At 37.7% G+C, this 14887-nt stretch overlaps 1 protein-coding gene across 1 annotated transcript in view; it reads left to right on the top strand.

Moving 5' to 3' along the window:
• The first annotated feature begins 265 nt into the window (after window positions 1–265).
• The window catches only part of col27a1a (collagen, type XXVII, alpha 1a), a 57696-nt gene continuing 43074 nt past the window's right edge, over window positions 266–14887 (top strand). Inside the window, exons 1-4 of the mRNA XM_016548588.1 lie at window positions 266–348; window positions 4999–5066; window positions 5825–7452; window positions 12292–12345. Of these exons, the coding sequence (XP_016404074.1) occupies window positions 296–348; window positions 4999–5066; window positions 5825–7452; window positions 12292–12345 (1803 nt within the window). The 5' untranslated portion in view covers window positions 266–295. The remainder of the gene's footprint in view (window positions 349–4998; window positions 5067–5824; window positions 7453–12291; window positions 12346–14887) is intronic.

Here is a 14887-nt window from a genome sequence, read left to right as displayed (position 1 = left end):
ACTCCGCAAACCCCCCAAGCACCAAACATCCAGTAGCTGCTCCTGTAGCCGTTGCCAACCCGGCATAAATGCCTACAGCACCCGGGCAGGACCGGACAGAATCGCCCGCGGATTATTCCCGTCGCTCCACGGGAGGGATTTATGGTGGTGTCGTGCAGCAGACCGGTGGGAGATCGCGCTCATTCCGCACAACGGTTTATCCGATGCATGAGACGACGGCTCGCGCTCTCGGGCAGCGACGCAGTCACGCAGATTAACGGATCAGGATTTTGACTGCCGGGACAAATGAATACAAATGAATTTAGCGACCCGAAGGAGAGTCCGCAGAACCTCTCGTCTGGTGGCAAAGTAAGTTTCAGTTTTACCTCATATCAGGTACCAAGAGTCACGCAGGTCGGCCACCTCCGTTCGCCGGTAACACCGGGGACAAAGAGCGCTTGGTGGCTGGATGTTTGCGCAGGGCGCGCTGGTTTGAATGGGCGCTTGTTCGTGCGCGCCGCTCTACCTGTGTAGCTTGGCCAGCGTTCAGAACTAAACAGAAACAGACCTTTAACTGAAAGGGCCCAGGTGTACCAGCAGAGACGTGCAAGAGCCAGCTCTTTACCATCGTTACGCGCAGGCGGCCTAGGTTTCTAGAGAGGTGCAAGAACTCCAAGGTCAGTTTAATACAAACCTTTTGCGCACAGGCATAGAGCATATGGTCTTGACTGTCTGTGGATCAGGTCTTTGGGTTCATTTCTAACTCTGGTGAGGAGTCGTTTACGTTGGACGCGTTCTCGCGGTTTTTTTTTTTTTTTAGTAAATAGGGATGGCAATGGTCCCGACTCTTATGAACGATTCAGGTTCCTTTATGATTCCATTTCATTTTGATGCATTTGAGAAATAAATTGAATTACTATTTAATGACATCATTTCAGATTTATAATACAAAACATGACTTTTTCATTTTAGTGTTGTATACATTCCAATATTTTTTTTTACTAGGCCTAGGTATTGACATAAACAAATAACCAACCTGATAACATTAAATTCATGCATTCATTTAAAAACATCAGCAATTTCAACAAAATTGATAATGTTTTTGTTTATCTACGTGTAGCCTTTTAACAATCGGTCCGTGTTTGGTTAATTACGAGTCCAACAGTGATTTACGATTCATTCTAATTAATTCAGTGATCGCTTCAATAGATTCAAGTGTTTTTGATTCACTTAAATGAACCGACTCGTAGCCTGTGATTCGTTGAATCGGGCTACACTGGACGCGCTGTTGATTCAGAATCGGTGTAGCGGCAGAGTGTAGGGAAATCTGTCAGAGTAGTTTATTTCGTTAATGTCGTGAACATCATTCGGTTCCGGTGTTTTTTAGCACTCTAGGTTCTTGACTGTTGAGTAGCCTATTTGAGGCGCTCGTGGAAACATGGAATTCTTGGACGGTTTTTTGGACACCTCGGTTCAAAATAGGCTCACTGTGCTTGTGTGTGTGTACGTGTGTATTTGCCACTGAGCTTCACAGTGCAAAGCGCACAGTGACGCTAAACAAACAAGACTTCCGTTCCTCACACCCACAACCGTGGACGCGTCACAAATGAATGAATGAATGAACTTGTTCAGGTCTTAGAATAGCTGATAGGACAGCTAGATGTAATGAAATGTAAACAGAGAATCAAATGGGGGGTCCAGGAACGTTCCCATTTGTAACGTTCCAGGAAGGTTTTATGCGACGTTCTATTATAGAACGTTCGCGAGTAGTTATTTAGGCTATATCATAAACTGAGATTGATGGAACCTAAGGTTTCTAAGAAACCAGCAAATGTTTAATCAGGTAAAAAAAAAAATACTCTAGAGGTTATACATATTAACTGTGCTTGCACTGAAGAGTTTAAAGTGAGCTTTCTGTGACTTTGGTCGTTTTTGGTGTTTTAAATGCCATTCTGACATTCTTAATACAATATATTTTATGGTATCTTCCCAAATGCATTGCACGAATCTGGTGCAGAAAAGCTAGAACAAGTCTCTTAAAGTGAATGAATGAATGAATGAATGAAAAACGAAACTAGGGGAAAAGGCCACGAATCAGTCTTGGACATGAAGCGCTTGAACAACTTCCAGCAAACTTGAATGTGAAACAGAAATTGTAGTGTGGTGATGCTATTCAATTATAGACATAGTATCATATATGTTTTCCATAAAACGTTATTTTATTATGAAGATGTGCCATACTTCCGCTCAAAGATCTAGTCCCTGAGATGTTAAACCGAAGTGCGCAGTGATACACACAGTAGCTGGTGAACAGGTGTTTCGTGTCATAGCTGTGTGACTCGGGTATTTTTGCATAGCTGAAACGCTAAATTAACCAACCAGCTGTCCGTTTCATAATTATTTGTACGGTTCCTCTGCTTTAGTACATCTTGTGCGGTCTCTTCTGCGCTCTCTACCGCTGTTCGGTTGTTTTCTGACGGCGCTGATCGCTCCTGTGAGCGGCCTGTAACCGGATCCCTTGCGCTTCCGCCAATGTCCGCCAGGGTGCGCCCTACATTGCACCAACTCCCGACCTGACTGGAATATAATCATTTAGGAGCATCTATGTGAGAGATATGTTTTCGTTTCCTACATGTATACATAAATACGTCCAGATTTTAACACAAACTTGTATTTTGCATCTAAATGTTAGAGAAAAATCCAGAGAGAGGGTGTTGTAGAGCAGGGGTCAGGTTCTTCCTCATCAATGTCCATCACTGTGTGCCGAACGGAAGGAATTTTCCACTCCCCTATTACTGAAGCAAGAGAGAGAAAGAGAAGGGTTGTTGTATGCAAGGATGGGGCTTTTTAGTCGTCTGTGTACATAGTGAGTGTTAGTGTGTGTGAGTTTACACATTTGTGTATATGTGGTTGCTTGAGAAAATTCCACTCACTAAATAACTTTGTAGGTCTGGAAGTGGGAAATCCGAGAGCTAAATTTACTATTAACAGTCAATACACTTTTACTTGAATGCAACAGACTTCTAATAATCTTATATAATAATCTTACATAATTATGAGTATTTATTTGATTTGATTGTTTTTCCTATTGGCAACATCTCCTAATGGAAGTTTTGTCTGATTTTACTGACTTCTATGGTCAGGTTTGTATGGGAGCTTGTTAACGTAAAAAGGTAATTGCAAATTTTTATCTCAAAATTCTTTATTTTTTTCCCTTTGAGTTGCAAGAAATAAAGTCAGAATAAACTCACAGTTTCGACTTTTTTTTCTTTCCAAATTAATGAAAAAGGTCAGAATTTTGAGATATAAATTCAGAATTGTGTGAATTAAAAGTCAGAATTGTGAGATAAATCATTGCAATGACCTTTTTTGTATTTTTATCACACGGCGGAAAAAGGCTTCTATAAGTTAGTCCCTCAAACTTACACTTGTATTCGCTTTCTCTTCTAAATCTGCTTTGGTTATTGGATATTTTAGCATCACTGAGGGATGTAAATCTGTCAGCTCAATTTAACATGTTTTCTCATGCAGGTTTTCATACAACATTTCCTACAAAAAGTTCAGTTATTGCAATATACAAATATTCACTCGCACAGTGTTTATGAGACTCAAGAGATGCTTGACGCATACATGAGTCATTTTCTGCAGCACACACACAATAGAAAGAGCACATTCAGCTGCGACACACACACACAGTTTCTCACTCGTCTGTTTGTGGTGGCTTACTAACTGTGAGGTCAGACTGGCCGGTGTTTCTGCCGTTCTGATTGGCTGAGAAACTATGCTTCACTTCCTGACTCGGGTACGGGATCCTGGGGGAGTCTAGGACCGTGTGTGTATGTGATAGATAAAAGAGTGTGTGTTTTGTGGTCAGCAGGTAATGTTTAAAGCAGCTGTCACACTCACACAAATATGTCCGCAGACACGGTGGGGGTTTAGCGCGCCGTCTATCCTGCCAATCATAATTGAAATCCTTCCCCTGCGAGTCACTTCCTCTTTCATGTGCCTGTGAAATCAGAGGTTAGGGTTCAAAGGTCAAAGTTCATCAGGGTCAGTCTGGCAAAAAACTGCATCTGAGGTTCCTTTGTGGTACCGTGAATTTGAATGAAGTGAATTTGAATATATTCTAAAATGTAATTTATTCCTGTGATGCGCAGCTGAATTTTCAGCATCATTACTCCAGTCTTCAATGTCACATGATCCTTCAGAAATCACTCTAATATGCTGATTTGCTGCTCAACAAACATTTCTGATTATTATCAATGTTGAAAATAGTTGTGCTGCTTAATTATTTTCAGGCTTTTGATGGATGGAAAGTTCAAAAGAATAGCATTTATTTGAAATAGAAATCTTTTGTAATATAAACATCTTTACTGTGGCTTCTGATTTATTTAATGCATATTTGCTGAATATAGAATAAATAATTTCAATGGTAGGGTGGCTAGATTCACTGTAGCATCTAAAATGATTGATTTTAATTTGTACTATGACTGACTATTTATTAGTTATCGGCTATAACATGAAAATAATCAGTATTGGCCAGAATTTTAACGTTGATGCATCGTTAATATGCTAAGATGATTTAGTAAAATGCTCAACTGTGGGAAATTCATTTTATTTTGTCCACATTGTGTAACCGCAATTAAGCTCTGTTCTAAATGTACTTCTTAAGTATACACTTGTGTGCATATTTTGATCATTTTCCAAAAGAAAGAAAAGAAACACGCACAATGTTTTCATTGACTATAAACATGGAAATACATTTAACTGGCCGGCATCATCCATCGGTTTGATGGTTCGCTCCACTCGCTCCGGAAAGATGGTGCTGCCAGTAAAATTTTCCACTTGTTTGGGTTGAGGCCAGTGCAAGAAGCCTGAAATGTGTACCTCCATTGTAATGATGATGTTTTGACAAGTGGCTTCTGTTATGTAAAGGTCTGATTCAACATTTAACTCTGCTAGCCGCAAAAATAGTGGAAAATTCAAATGAGTAACTTGCCTTTCTCTGTGTGTCCCTAGGAGAGCTCTTCTTCTGTCTATTCTACTTTACTGTACTTCTTTTGGATTCACCCAAGTACTCTTTGAAGGTAAGATATGAAACAAAAATGAGTTTTATCTTTATGCAACATTTGTTGGCGTATGTGTGATTGCAATGGAAATGGTAGACTTTTGAGGCCACTGAATTATTGCACAATAATAAAGTTTCATGTTCTTGCACTTTCCGCTATGTTTGGAAAGTTTTACAACATTAAACTTTAAACCTTGATTCATGAAACTCAAACACCCTCCCTCACATACGTATGAGTTTCCATACCCGACTTTTACATTTTCTCCTACCAAATGTCTCTCAGTTCATAAGCACTTTTTCCTCAGTAAAGCTGGTCCTATAACCCCTTTTACATGAATGAGTGTGTGTGTGTGTGTGAGAGAGAGAGAGAGAGTGCATGTCTGTTTTATAGAAAAAATGACATCATGTTCCCACTTGACTGCTGATTCATGCTGATCTCTAGACAGTAACACACATATGAAAAGGCCTGGGAATAAAGTTATGATAAATGTACTAAATCAAACCAAAGATCACAGGCATTAAGATCCGTTCACATGACAGCAACAAGAGTTTACTGAGTTCATCAGTTGGCTTAGCCTATTTTAAATTACAATAAATAAATAACTAATTTAATGTATATTTTAATATATATATATATATATATATATAATGTCATGTTAAATTTTTAAATATATACTTTTTTATTTTTATATTTTATTTTTCATCAATCATGTTATATACGTGCAAATGTGAAAGCGTATATGTGTGTAGTAAGGTGTCTTTTGCTTTGTGCTGCAGATGTGGACGTGTTGCAGCGGTTGGCTCTGCGTGCTGAGCTCGGTTCTCGTGCCGTTCCCGCTGGCGTCATCTCCCTCCGCTCTGGAGTCATCCTCACGACACGGGCACGAGTTACCACGGCGACACGCTCCGTGTTCCCGCCAGAACTCTTCTGGAACTGCACTATCGTCCTGAGCGTACGATCTCACCGCTTAAACTCAGCATTTCTCTTCTCCGTCCTATCCGGGAAACGGATTCAGCTCGGGCTGGAAATTTCACCCGGCAAGCTAACGCTTCACGCCGGCCCCGGGAATGCCGTGGTCTTCCCGTACAACCTCCACGACGGGCGCTGGCATCATCTAGCCTTCGTTTTAAACAGCCAATCAGTGACCCTACACTCTCCCTGCTCGGAGAGCGATGGGGGAGTTACGCAGAAACTCCCCGTACTTCCCGAACGCCTGAACCCTCGCGGGACCTTCCGCTTGGGCGGCACCAGCGCTTTGCTTCCGGGTGCGGTACCCTACGAGGGCGCAGTTTGCCAGTTTGACGTGGTGCCCTCGGCACAAGCGCAGCAGAACTACTGCAGCGCCATCCGCAGGCAGTGCAGAGAAAATGACACCTACAGGCCAGCGCCTCCTGCTCTACTTCCACTCCCATCCCAACACGCCCCACCACTATTGGCCCACACGTTACCACCTAATCGCACTTTCACTTTCACTCCCACTAATTTCCTTTGGACATCCATAAATGGCGTAGGAGGGTCTTCTGCAGTGAAAATGAGCGACGGTGTACGACCTAAACCCACGTCTACCACACCTCCACCCCTTTCCTTGATGCAAACGGGACTTGAAGCTCCTTTATCTTGGAGATATTTAAATTCTGTCACCCCCAAACCTACTCTCAGGACACCCAAAAGCCCCAAGCCGACTGCCTCAAAGCCTGGAGCGGTCTGGCTTACCCCTACAAAACCAGCTGGATCCAAACCCACTCCAGGAAAAACGTCTCCAAAGCTTAGTGCAACTAAGCCTTCCGGACCAAAGCCCACAATTGCTCGACCTACTTCTTCCAAACCTGGAGGTTCAAAAACAACTGGTCCCAAACCTACGCTGCCAAAACCTTCCAAACCAGCAGCTGTAAAACCCACGGTAAAGAAACCAACTCTTGCACCAAATCCCACCAAGATCAACCCAACGAAGAACACTTCTACTGGTGCTCAACCTGTCAATCCTAACAAGAAACACAATGGCATTCTCAAACCGTTATCCGACCCAGAACTGACCGCACCCAAAAGACCCTCGCCAACCAACAAAAAGCCACTCCAGCCCAAAACCAGCACCCAGCGCTCACCCAAAACCACCCCAACCCCAAAATCCACCGCCGTCCCAAACCCTACACCCAAAAAAATCCTTCCGACACCCAAATCCGCTCCGTTCACCACCACTGCACCAAACAAACCACCAAAAACTCTGGAAACCCCCAAAGTCAGTCTTGACAAGCCGAAAACACCTGTCACACCAAGCACTCCAAGGTTCGCCGTCCAATCTGTGACTCTCCCGGCTTTCAACGATTTCCAGAGCTTTGAGGCGGAGCCCACATACTTTTCACTTCTGGTTGGACCGCCGGGACAAAAAGGAGATCCCGGGAAAATGGTGAGAGAGCTGCATTGTTTGTGTCTGTGTGTGTTCGACTAATTTGAGTTTGTTGCTAAAAATGGGCACGTGAGCAGATATAAATACTCATGCCACCCATATTGACACATATACAGAAGGTAAAGGAAATCTTTTTGGCAATATCAGATTCAGTTAAATATGGAGCAAGATTTTTGACCAATGAAATTTCGCTGTGGGCGGGACTATCTTGCATGGTACCGTACAAATTAAATCCAGCAGACTGACTAAATTTCCCATGGTTTCCCAATGGTTTCCCTACATTTTTGCTGGTTGCCATCATGGTTGGTTAGGACAAAAAATCTGATTAACATGGAAGATTTAGTTTTATCACTTCTCATGCTTAGTTAAGATGTTTTTAAAGGGACCATGTGCATATTGATTAATGAGGTGTTATTTTTACTTGCAGCAATAAGAACTATATATACACTGCCATTCAAAAGTTTGGAATAAATAAGATTTTTTTGTTTAAATGTTTTTTAAAGTCTCTTATGCTCACCAAGACTGCATTTATTTAATCATAAATACAGTAAATAATGTGAAATATTATTTTAATTCAAAATAGGTGTCGTTTATTTGAATATATTTTCAAAGGTAATTTATTTCTGAATTTTTAGCATCATTACTCCAGTCTTCAGTGTCACATGATCCTTCAGAAATCATTGAGATATGCTGATTTGCTGAAGAAACATTTGTTATTATTATCAATGTAGAAAACAGTTGTGCTGCTTAATATTTGTGTGGAAACGGTGATTCATTTCTTTCAGGATTGAATACAAAGAAAAACCTTTGAAATAAAAAGCTTTTGTGTTTGTTAAATGTGAGCCAAAATCATCACAATTAAAAGAACCAAAGACTTAAACTACTTCAGTCTGTGTGCATTGAATTTATTTAATACACGAGTTTCACAATTTGAGTTGAATTACTGAAATAAATGAACTTTTCCACGACATTCTAATTTATTGAGATGCACCTGTACATCTTTACTAAAAGTACTAATTAAACAAATCTTACTGACCCCAGTGTATGTTGGTTGCAGAACAGCTCATAAAATGTTCCTTTCAAGTACAAATGGAAATGTTTAATTCATTATAAATTCTTTTGTAAATGTCTGAAAGCACAAACATCAAGTTTTACTGACCAGATAGACTTTTATGCTGGTAAAAACAGAAAAATATATGATGGCTGGATTTATATTGATGTAGACTGGTTACAAGAACACAGTTCTGCAGTTTCCAGATGGATCAAATGCTCCTTAAAGGATGTTAACGGCTCAATATTGCTTGTATTTTTGTGTCGTTATCATCAATTTTGGGTCAAAAATGTGTTAGTAATGCCTGTATAGTTTGCACGTGCATTCATCGTTCTCTCATGTTAGTGTTTTCTTGAAAGCCGTTGAGCGATGTGCTTTTAAAGCTGGGTCAAAGGTCAGGGGAAGTAGTGAACATTTTATCAGTCACCCAGACACTCACACAGAACTTTACAAGCAGGGAATCCCGTTCCATCCATGGAAAACTAAGCATGGGATTTCAGTCAGATCAGTCAGAAACCACCTCGTTTAAGAGACCGAATTTCAAAAGCAACCGCCTGACCTGTGACCCAAAAACAAATAAAGATAAGTGAGTTATTACAAGTCCTGTACTAAATGTGAGCCAGCCGTATTTAAACAGTAGGACTGCGACGTCTTTAAAGTCCTGTAGATGCAGCAACATGGGGAAAAAACAGTGATTTCAAGCAAATCTCTTTAGTTAACAAGGATGTTCAAAGTTAGTGATGACATCATACTCAGACTCTCTAGAGGGCATTTTCCAAAATAGCTGACTAAACTTGACAAAACGGCCCACATGTTGAACAATGACCCATTTGAGCTTGTGTCTGTTTATGTCTGCACATCACTGTGGTTACCTTTGTGTAATTTGCTGGGACTCACAGGTATGTGTGTGTGTGTAGCACCCAAGAGAATGTTCTCTGTCATTACCGCAGGATAATTACCCAGAAGCCCCCGTCATCCACCATAAAGACACGTTCAGCAGGTACTTGACTAAAATGGCAGGAACACACCCGGCGATTCTCTCGATTACTCGTGCACACATGCTCTTAGTCTGCAATTATTTACAGCCCCGAGCTGCAGTACACCGTTTACTTGAAGATAATGAGCTGTAGCCACTATCTTTAGCGTTAAATATACAATAACCCCAAAAAACAGTGTTAGCATCACGCTCACAAGCTCTGTTCAGAATGAATGCTGCTGCTTACTAAATACTATGCAGTATGTGCTTTTAACTGCCTACTCATTTTTAAAATGAGCATGAAACAGGGTCAAATAGTGGTATGCTGTTGTTGTCACCACTGTATGTTGCAATGTTATTTTAGTATTATTTATATTTTATTGTGTTTTATTAATATTAACTTTTATTTTAGTGTAATGTTTAGTAATTTTGTTTGTGTATTGTGCTTTTTTGTTTTTATATATATTTGTAATATTTCGATTTTTATATTTTCTAGGTTTAATATACTTTTAACTTTAGTTTTTTTCGTGTAATATTAACATTTGTTTTAATTTTCATTTTAGTGTAATATTCATTCATTTTGTTTGTGTATTTTGCTTTTTTCATTTTTATTAGTCTTTTTTTAATATTACTATTTAGGTTTAATATATTTTTAGGTATACTTTAGGTTTTTGGTGTAATGTTAGTATTTTTGTGTAATATTAATATTTTAACTTTTATTAGATTATTAGATTTTGTGATTTTTTTTTTTTATATTACCGTTTTTATTTTTAGTTTAATTTAAATTTCCAGTTAATAATTTTAGTGATTCAAATTAAAGTTTTTTTTTTTAATATTACTATATAGGTTTAATAAATTTTTATTTCAGTTTTAGTTTTAGTTTTACTTTATTACCAGTTAGTAATTTTAGTGTTTCAATTTGAACCTATTTCACTTGGTTGCGAAGGCAACATTTAATTTAGTTCGTCATCATTTTGTCATTTTATTAAAACATTTTTTTCAGTTATTAAAAATGTTTCTAATAGTTCTAGTATTAGTTAACAATACTAACCCTGATGTGTTGCATACTTTGCTTTTTCATCTAAAATCATCTCAACATTTTTCAATTTTATTTCATTCATTTCAATTTCAATCCACTTCCTTTCAATTAATAAAAAGGCATTTAATATTTTTAGTTTTAGTTAACGACAGTAACCCTGGTATGTTGCACGAGTAATTTAGCGAGGGGTGTTCGGTTATAAGTTACTTTGTGTAATTAGTACTTTAAGTATTTTTAATCCAAAAGTATCTTCAAATTTGTCAATTAAGTAATGTCAAGGAAAAATGTATATAGTGCTGCTTATATTATTTCAGATTGATTCAGCAGCACACTGTAAATGGAAGTTGCATTGCTTTGTGAGATGCAGTAGCAAATGTCGTAGGTCATTTGTGTCATACTGTGCACAAAGTACTGCATACTGCAAACTCAAGCAGCACAGTTTGAAAGCACTGTTGCATGATGGGAGTATCTGGGTGTTCATTCAGGAGGGTTGTGGGAGGCTGTGTCTGTGTACATGTATGTGGGTGAGAAAGCCCCATCCCCCCGCCTCCATCAACAGAGCCATAGTCCTAGAGCTCCGAGATTCTTAACATAAACACACAGCATCTCACTCACACACTCATCTTCTCAATGAAGGCTTTCATCCTGTGCTGCGTGGCACTGCGCTGGGGGTGCAGGACAGAAAACCCAACTGCAACTATGCTGAGACATATGATACCGCTTCAGCCATAGAACTGGGAGAAATTACCGGATAACCATGATATTTTGATGATATTTGATATGTAAAGTATGTGTATGCTCTGAAATGGCTTAAAAGGGTGCTTTTTGTACCAGACAGCCTTTGTTAGCATGTAAATTAAAAATTTTTGTTACTAAAATACTGAAATACAGAAAACAATCAGTAAGAAATAACATTTACTTTTGTTTTTATGTTTTTATGTTATGTAATATCATTTTTGTATTTCATTTCCGAGTGAGTTGATTTCAAGTATTTTGCTAAAATATATTTTGCTAAAATATTATGAAGACAAATTACTTTTACTAATATATTTTAGGAAAGTTTATTTATTTCATAGATGAATTATATTATAAAATAAATTAATATTAATTTATATTTGCTAAAATACGTAATAATTTACTTATTAATATTAAACTTTTTAAATATTTATCATTTTATTATCTTTTTATAAATATTTATAATTTTATAAATATTTTGTGAATATTGCTATTTATAAAAAATAAATGACAAAAACAAAACATGTTAATAAATATATATATATATATATATTAATTTTAGAAATATTTTTCAGAAACAAATAATTGATTCTGTGTTTTGTACTTATTTACTGAAATGGACCATTCAAAAGATGAGAGACTATATTAAAATATTTCTTATGTTCTTTTCTTAGTGCTGTCATACTCACGATGCCCAGAGTGGTTGCAAAAAAATAGCCAATTGCGCAATCTGAGCACTGTAGGATTGTGGGATTGGTACATACCTTCAAAGCTACAGAAAAGGACCACAGGGACCTTTTCATAAACACACACTGCACACTCTCTCTCTCTCTCTCTCACACACACACACACACAGTGGGATTCAGGATCTACAGGTCTTCTGTAAGTCTATAGCTCATTATCAGAAAAAGGAAATTCCCTCGAATGACTTCCTGTTTCCTCTTTGCTGTTTAGTTTCTAAACAGAGCCCTGCAGCACTGTTAGCACACTTGTGCAGTGAGTGTGTTTGATTCATAAGAGCACTCTTGTGTTTCATAGGGAATCCCGGGACCTCCAGGGAAACCAGGGCAGCCAGGGGCGAGAGGACCTCGGGTGAGTGTGTGTGTGTGTGTGTGTGTGTGTTAGACTAAAAGAGCCATTGACCTTTGACCTCAGATATAAACAGGATGCGTGTAAAATGCAGTGCCACACACGGTTCGCTCCAGTGTATTTGTGCTTTATTGGTTCTTTTTAGTGAGTGTATCTGTGTTTTGTCTGGTCAGCAGGTCGAACTGACCTCTGGATCTGTCTGACTCATTCACTTTCACACTCGTTCATTTGCCCTTTCTTATTCCTGTTGATCTCTTTTGTCATTTTTGTGTATTTAATGAAATATGAATTGAGCTACAATATCATGACTACAAATGCACATCGTTTTAAAGTATTAAGAATTGCAGTGATAATAATAGTTAATAACGATAGCATATTAGTAATTATTATTAATATATTAACAATTATTCATCATCAATTAATATATTAATAAATGAAATATTACTTATTTTGTAATTCTAAATATTTATCACATATTCTGTGGATATTAATAAATAATTTGTTAAGGTCTAAAATATTACTTGCAGTCCCTGGGCAGGATGTAATATAAAATGTACCTAAAAAAAAAATACAAAAAATATGTGCAACATATCACGTTGTATTCCATATAAAAGTCAGATAAGTGATAATGTAATTGATTTGTTATAAGCCATACTTTAAGAAATATTTATTTTATAGATAATTTATATTAACAAAAATATTATTTTATTAATATACATATTTATAAAATATATTATACATTGATTTATTTTATAAATGTTATACATTAGTATATATTAATACATGAAATATTATTTTATACTTATAAATGTTTATAAAAATCTTGTGAATATTTATTATATAAATAATGTATTATAATAAAAAAGTCCCTGGGCAGGATGATGTTATATAAAAGGTACAGCAGCATAATACAATTTAAAAAAGACAATACAATTAAATAGATAGATAGATAGATGTACATGCAGTATATCACATATTATATTCCATATAAAAATTCAGAGCAGTGATCACTTAACTGATTTGTCTTAAGCCATATTTTAAGTATAATAAATAAAAATAAATAGCAAAAATAAATGTTTGGTATCCTCTAAGGTGAGCAGGTACTAAATTCCATCTTTCCGCTGTATTTGAAGTATTTTAGAGCAGTATTTTAGAGTATTTTTCATGGATGATTTGTCATTTTTGGGTGGTCTATTCCTTTGACTAAAGAGTCCTTGTGAGGAATCGTCTAGCACAGTTAAACACAGAGAGCCATAGAGCCATGAGACTTTGTTTGAACTTTGACCTTTGTTGACAGGATGGCATGAATGCGAGGTGATGTTTTAGCAACTATAGTCAACATGTAGTGTGCATACATCAAAGTGTGTGTGTGTGTGTGTGTGTGTGTGCTAAGTATTTTAGAGCATGTGTTATAAAGTCTGACTGCTAGGCCTTGTTCAGCCGGCACCCTTTTCATGTTAAATGTGTATGGTATTTGTATATGTGTGTGTGTGTTTGCTTGTTAGAACAAAGAAGTCTTTCAGTATAGTCAGCCTACACTGTTTGCGCTTTCTTTGCACTCTCCTCAATCTTTGCTTTTTCCTAGTACACGGCTAAGAAGCCTCCTATTGTCACCAAGTCTGCATTTATGTGCCTAAAAATACAGTAAAAACGGTAATATTTTGAAATATTATATGAGCAATATCACTCGAATACGAGAGCGAAACCGGCTCTATAGCAACATGGCTGTGATTAGGCCAGAGGCACGAGGCCGCAGGCTGAGTGCCGGAGGCAATCACAGCCACTGATATAGAGCCGGTATCGCTCGAGTACTCGAGTGATATTGCGTTTATACAACAGTTCGACGGAACATGTGTGTAATTAAACAAGAAACAACGGAGTGCCTAATAAAACCCTCTTTTGTGCAGAACTACTTCCTTCCACCACGGATCCAAAGCTCAAGTTGACAGTTAAACATACGTCACTTTTAGAATTGGTATCAAGGGCATGTGCTGCTTCAGTTAGGTTATTAGTGAGAAATAATGAGGTTATAAGAGAGAAACAATGCGGCAAGACGTGCATCCAAATGAGAGAGAGAGAGACCGCGTACAATACCAGTACAATATCTCACGGTTCTCAACCAATCAGATTTGAGAACCAGAACGAACTGTTGTATAATATCATTTAAAATAAATTTTCCATTTGGATATATTTTCAAATGTAATTTATTTCTGTAATGCAAAGCTGAATTCCAGTCTTCAGTGTCACATGATCCTTCAGAAATCAGTCTAATATGCTGATTTGCTGCTCAAGAAACATTTCTGATTATTATCAGTTGAAAACAGTTGTGCTGCTACATATTTTTGTGGAAACGGTGATGCATTTTCCCCCCAGGATTTTTTGATAAATAGAAAGTTCAGAATTTATTTGAAATAGAAATCTTTTGTGACATTATATCATTACTGTCACTTTTGATCAGTTTAGTCCATCTTTGTATTATCATCTTTTGAGGGGAAAAAACTATCTTTCTGACCCCAAACCTTATAATGGTAACGCATAACATAAT

The sequence above is a fragment of the Sinocyclocheilus rhinocerous genome, unplaced genomic scaffold (genome assembly GCF_001515625.1).
Source record: "Sinocyclocheilus rhinocerous isolate Xijiao unplaced genomic scaffold, SAMN03320098_v1.1 scaffold284, whole genome shotgun sequence".
NCBI classification, from domain to species: Eukaryota; Metazoa; Chordata; class Actinopteri; order Cypriniformes; family Cyprinidae; genus Sinocyclocheilus; species Sinocyclocheilus rhinocerous.
This window is presented reverse-complemented; position numbering and strand designations above follow the sequence as displayed.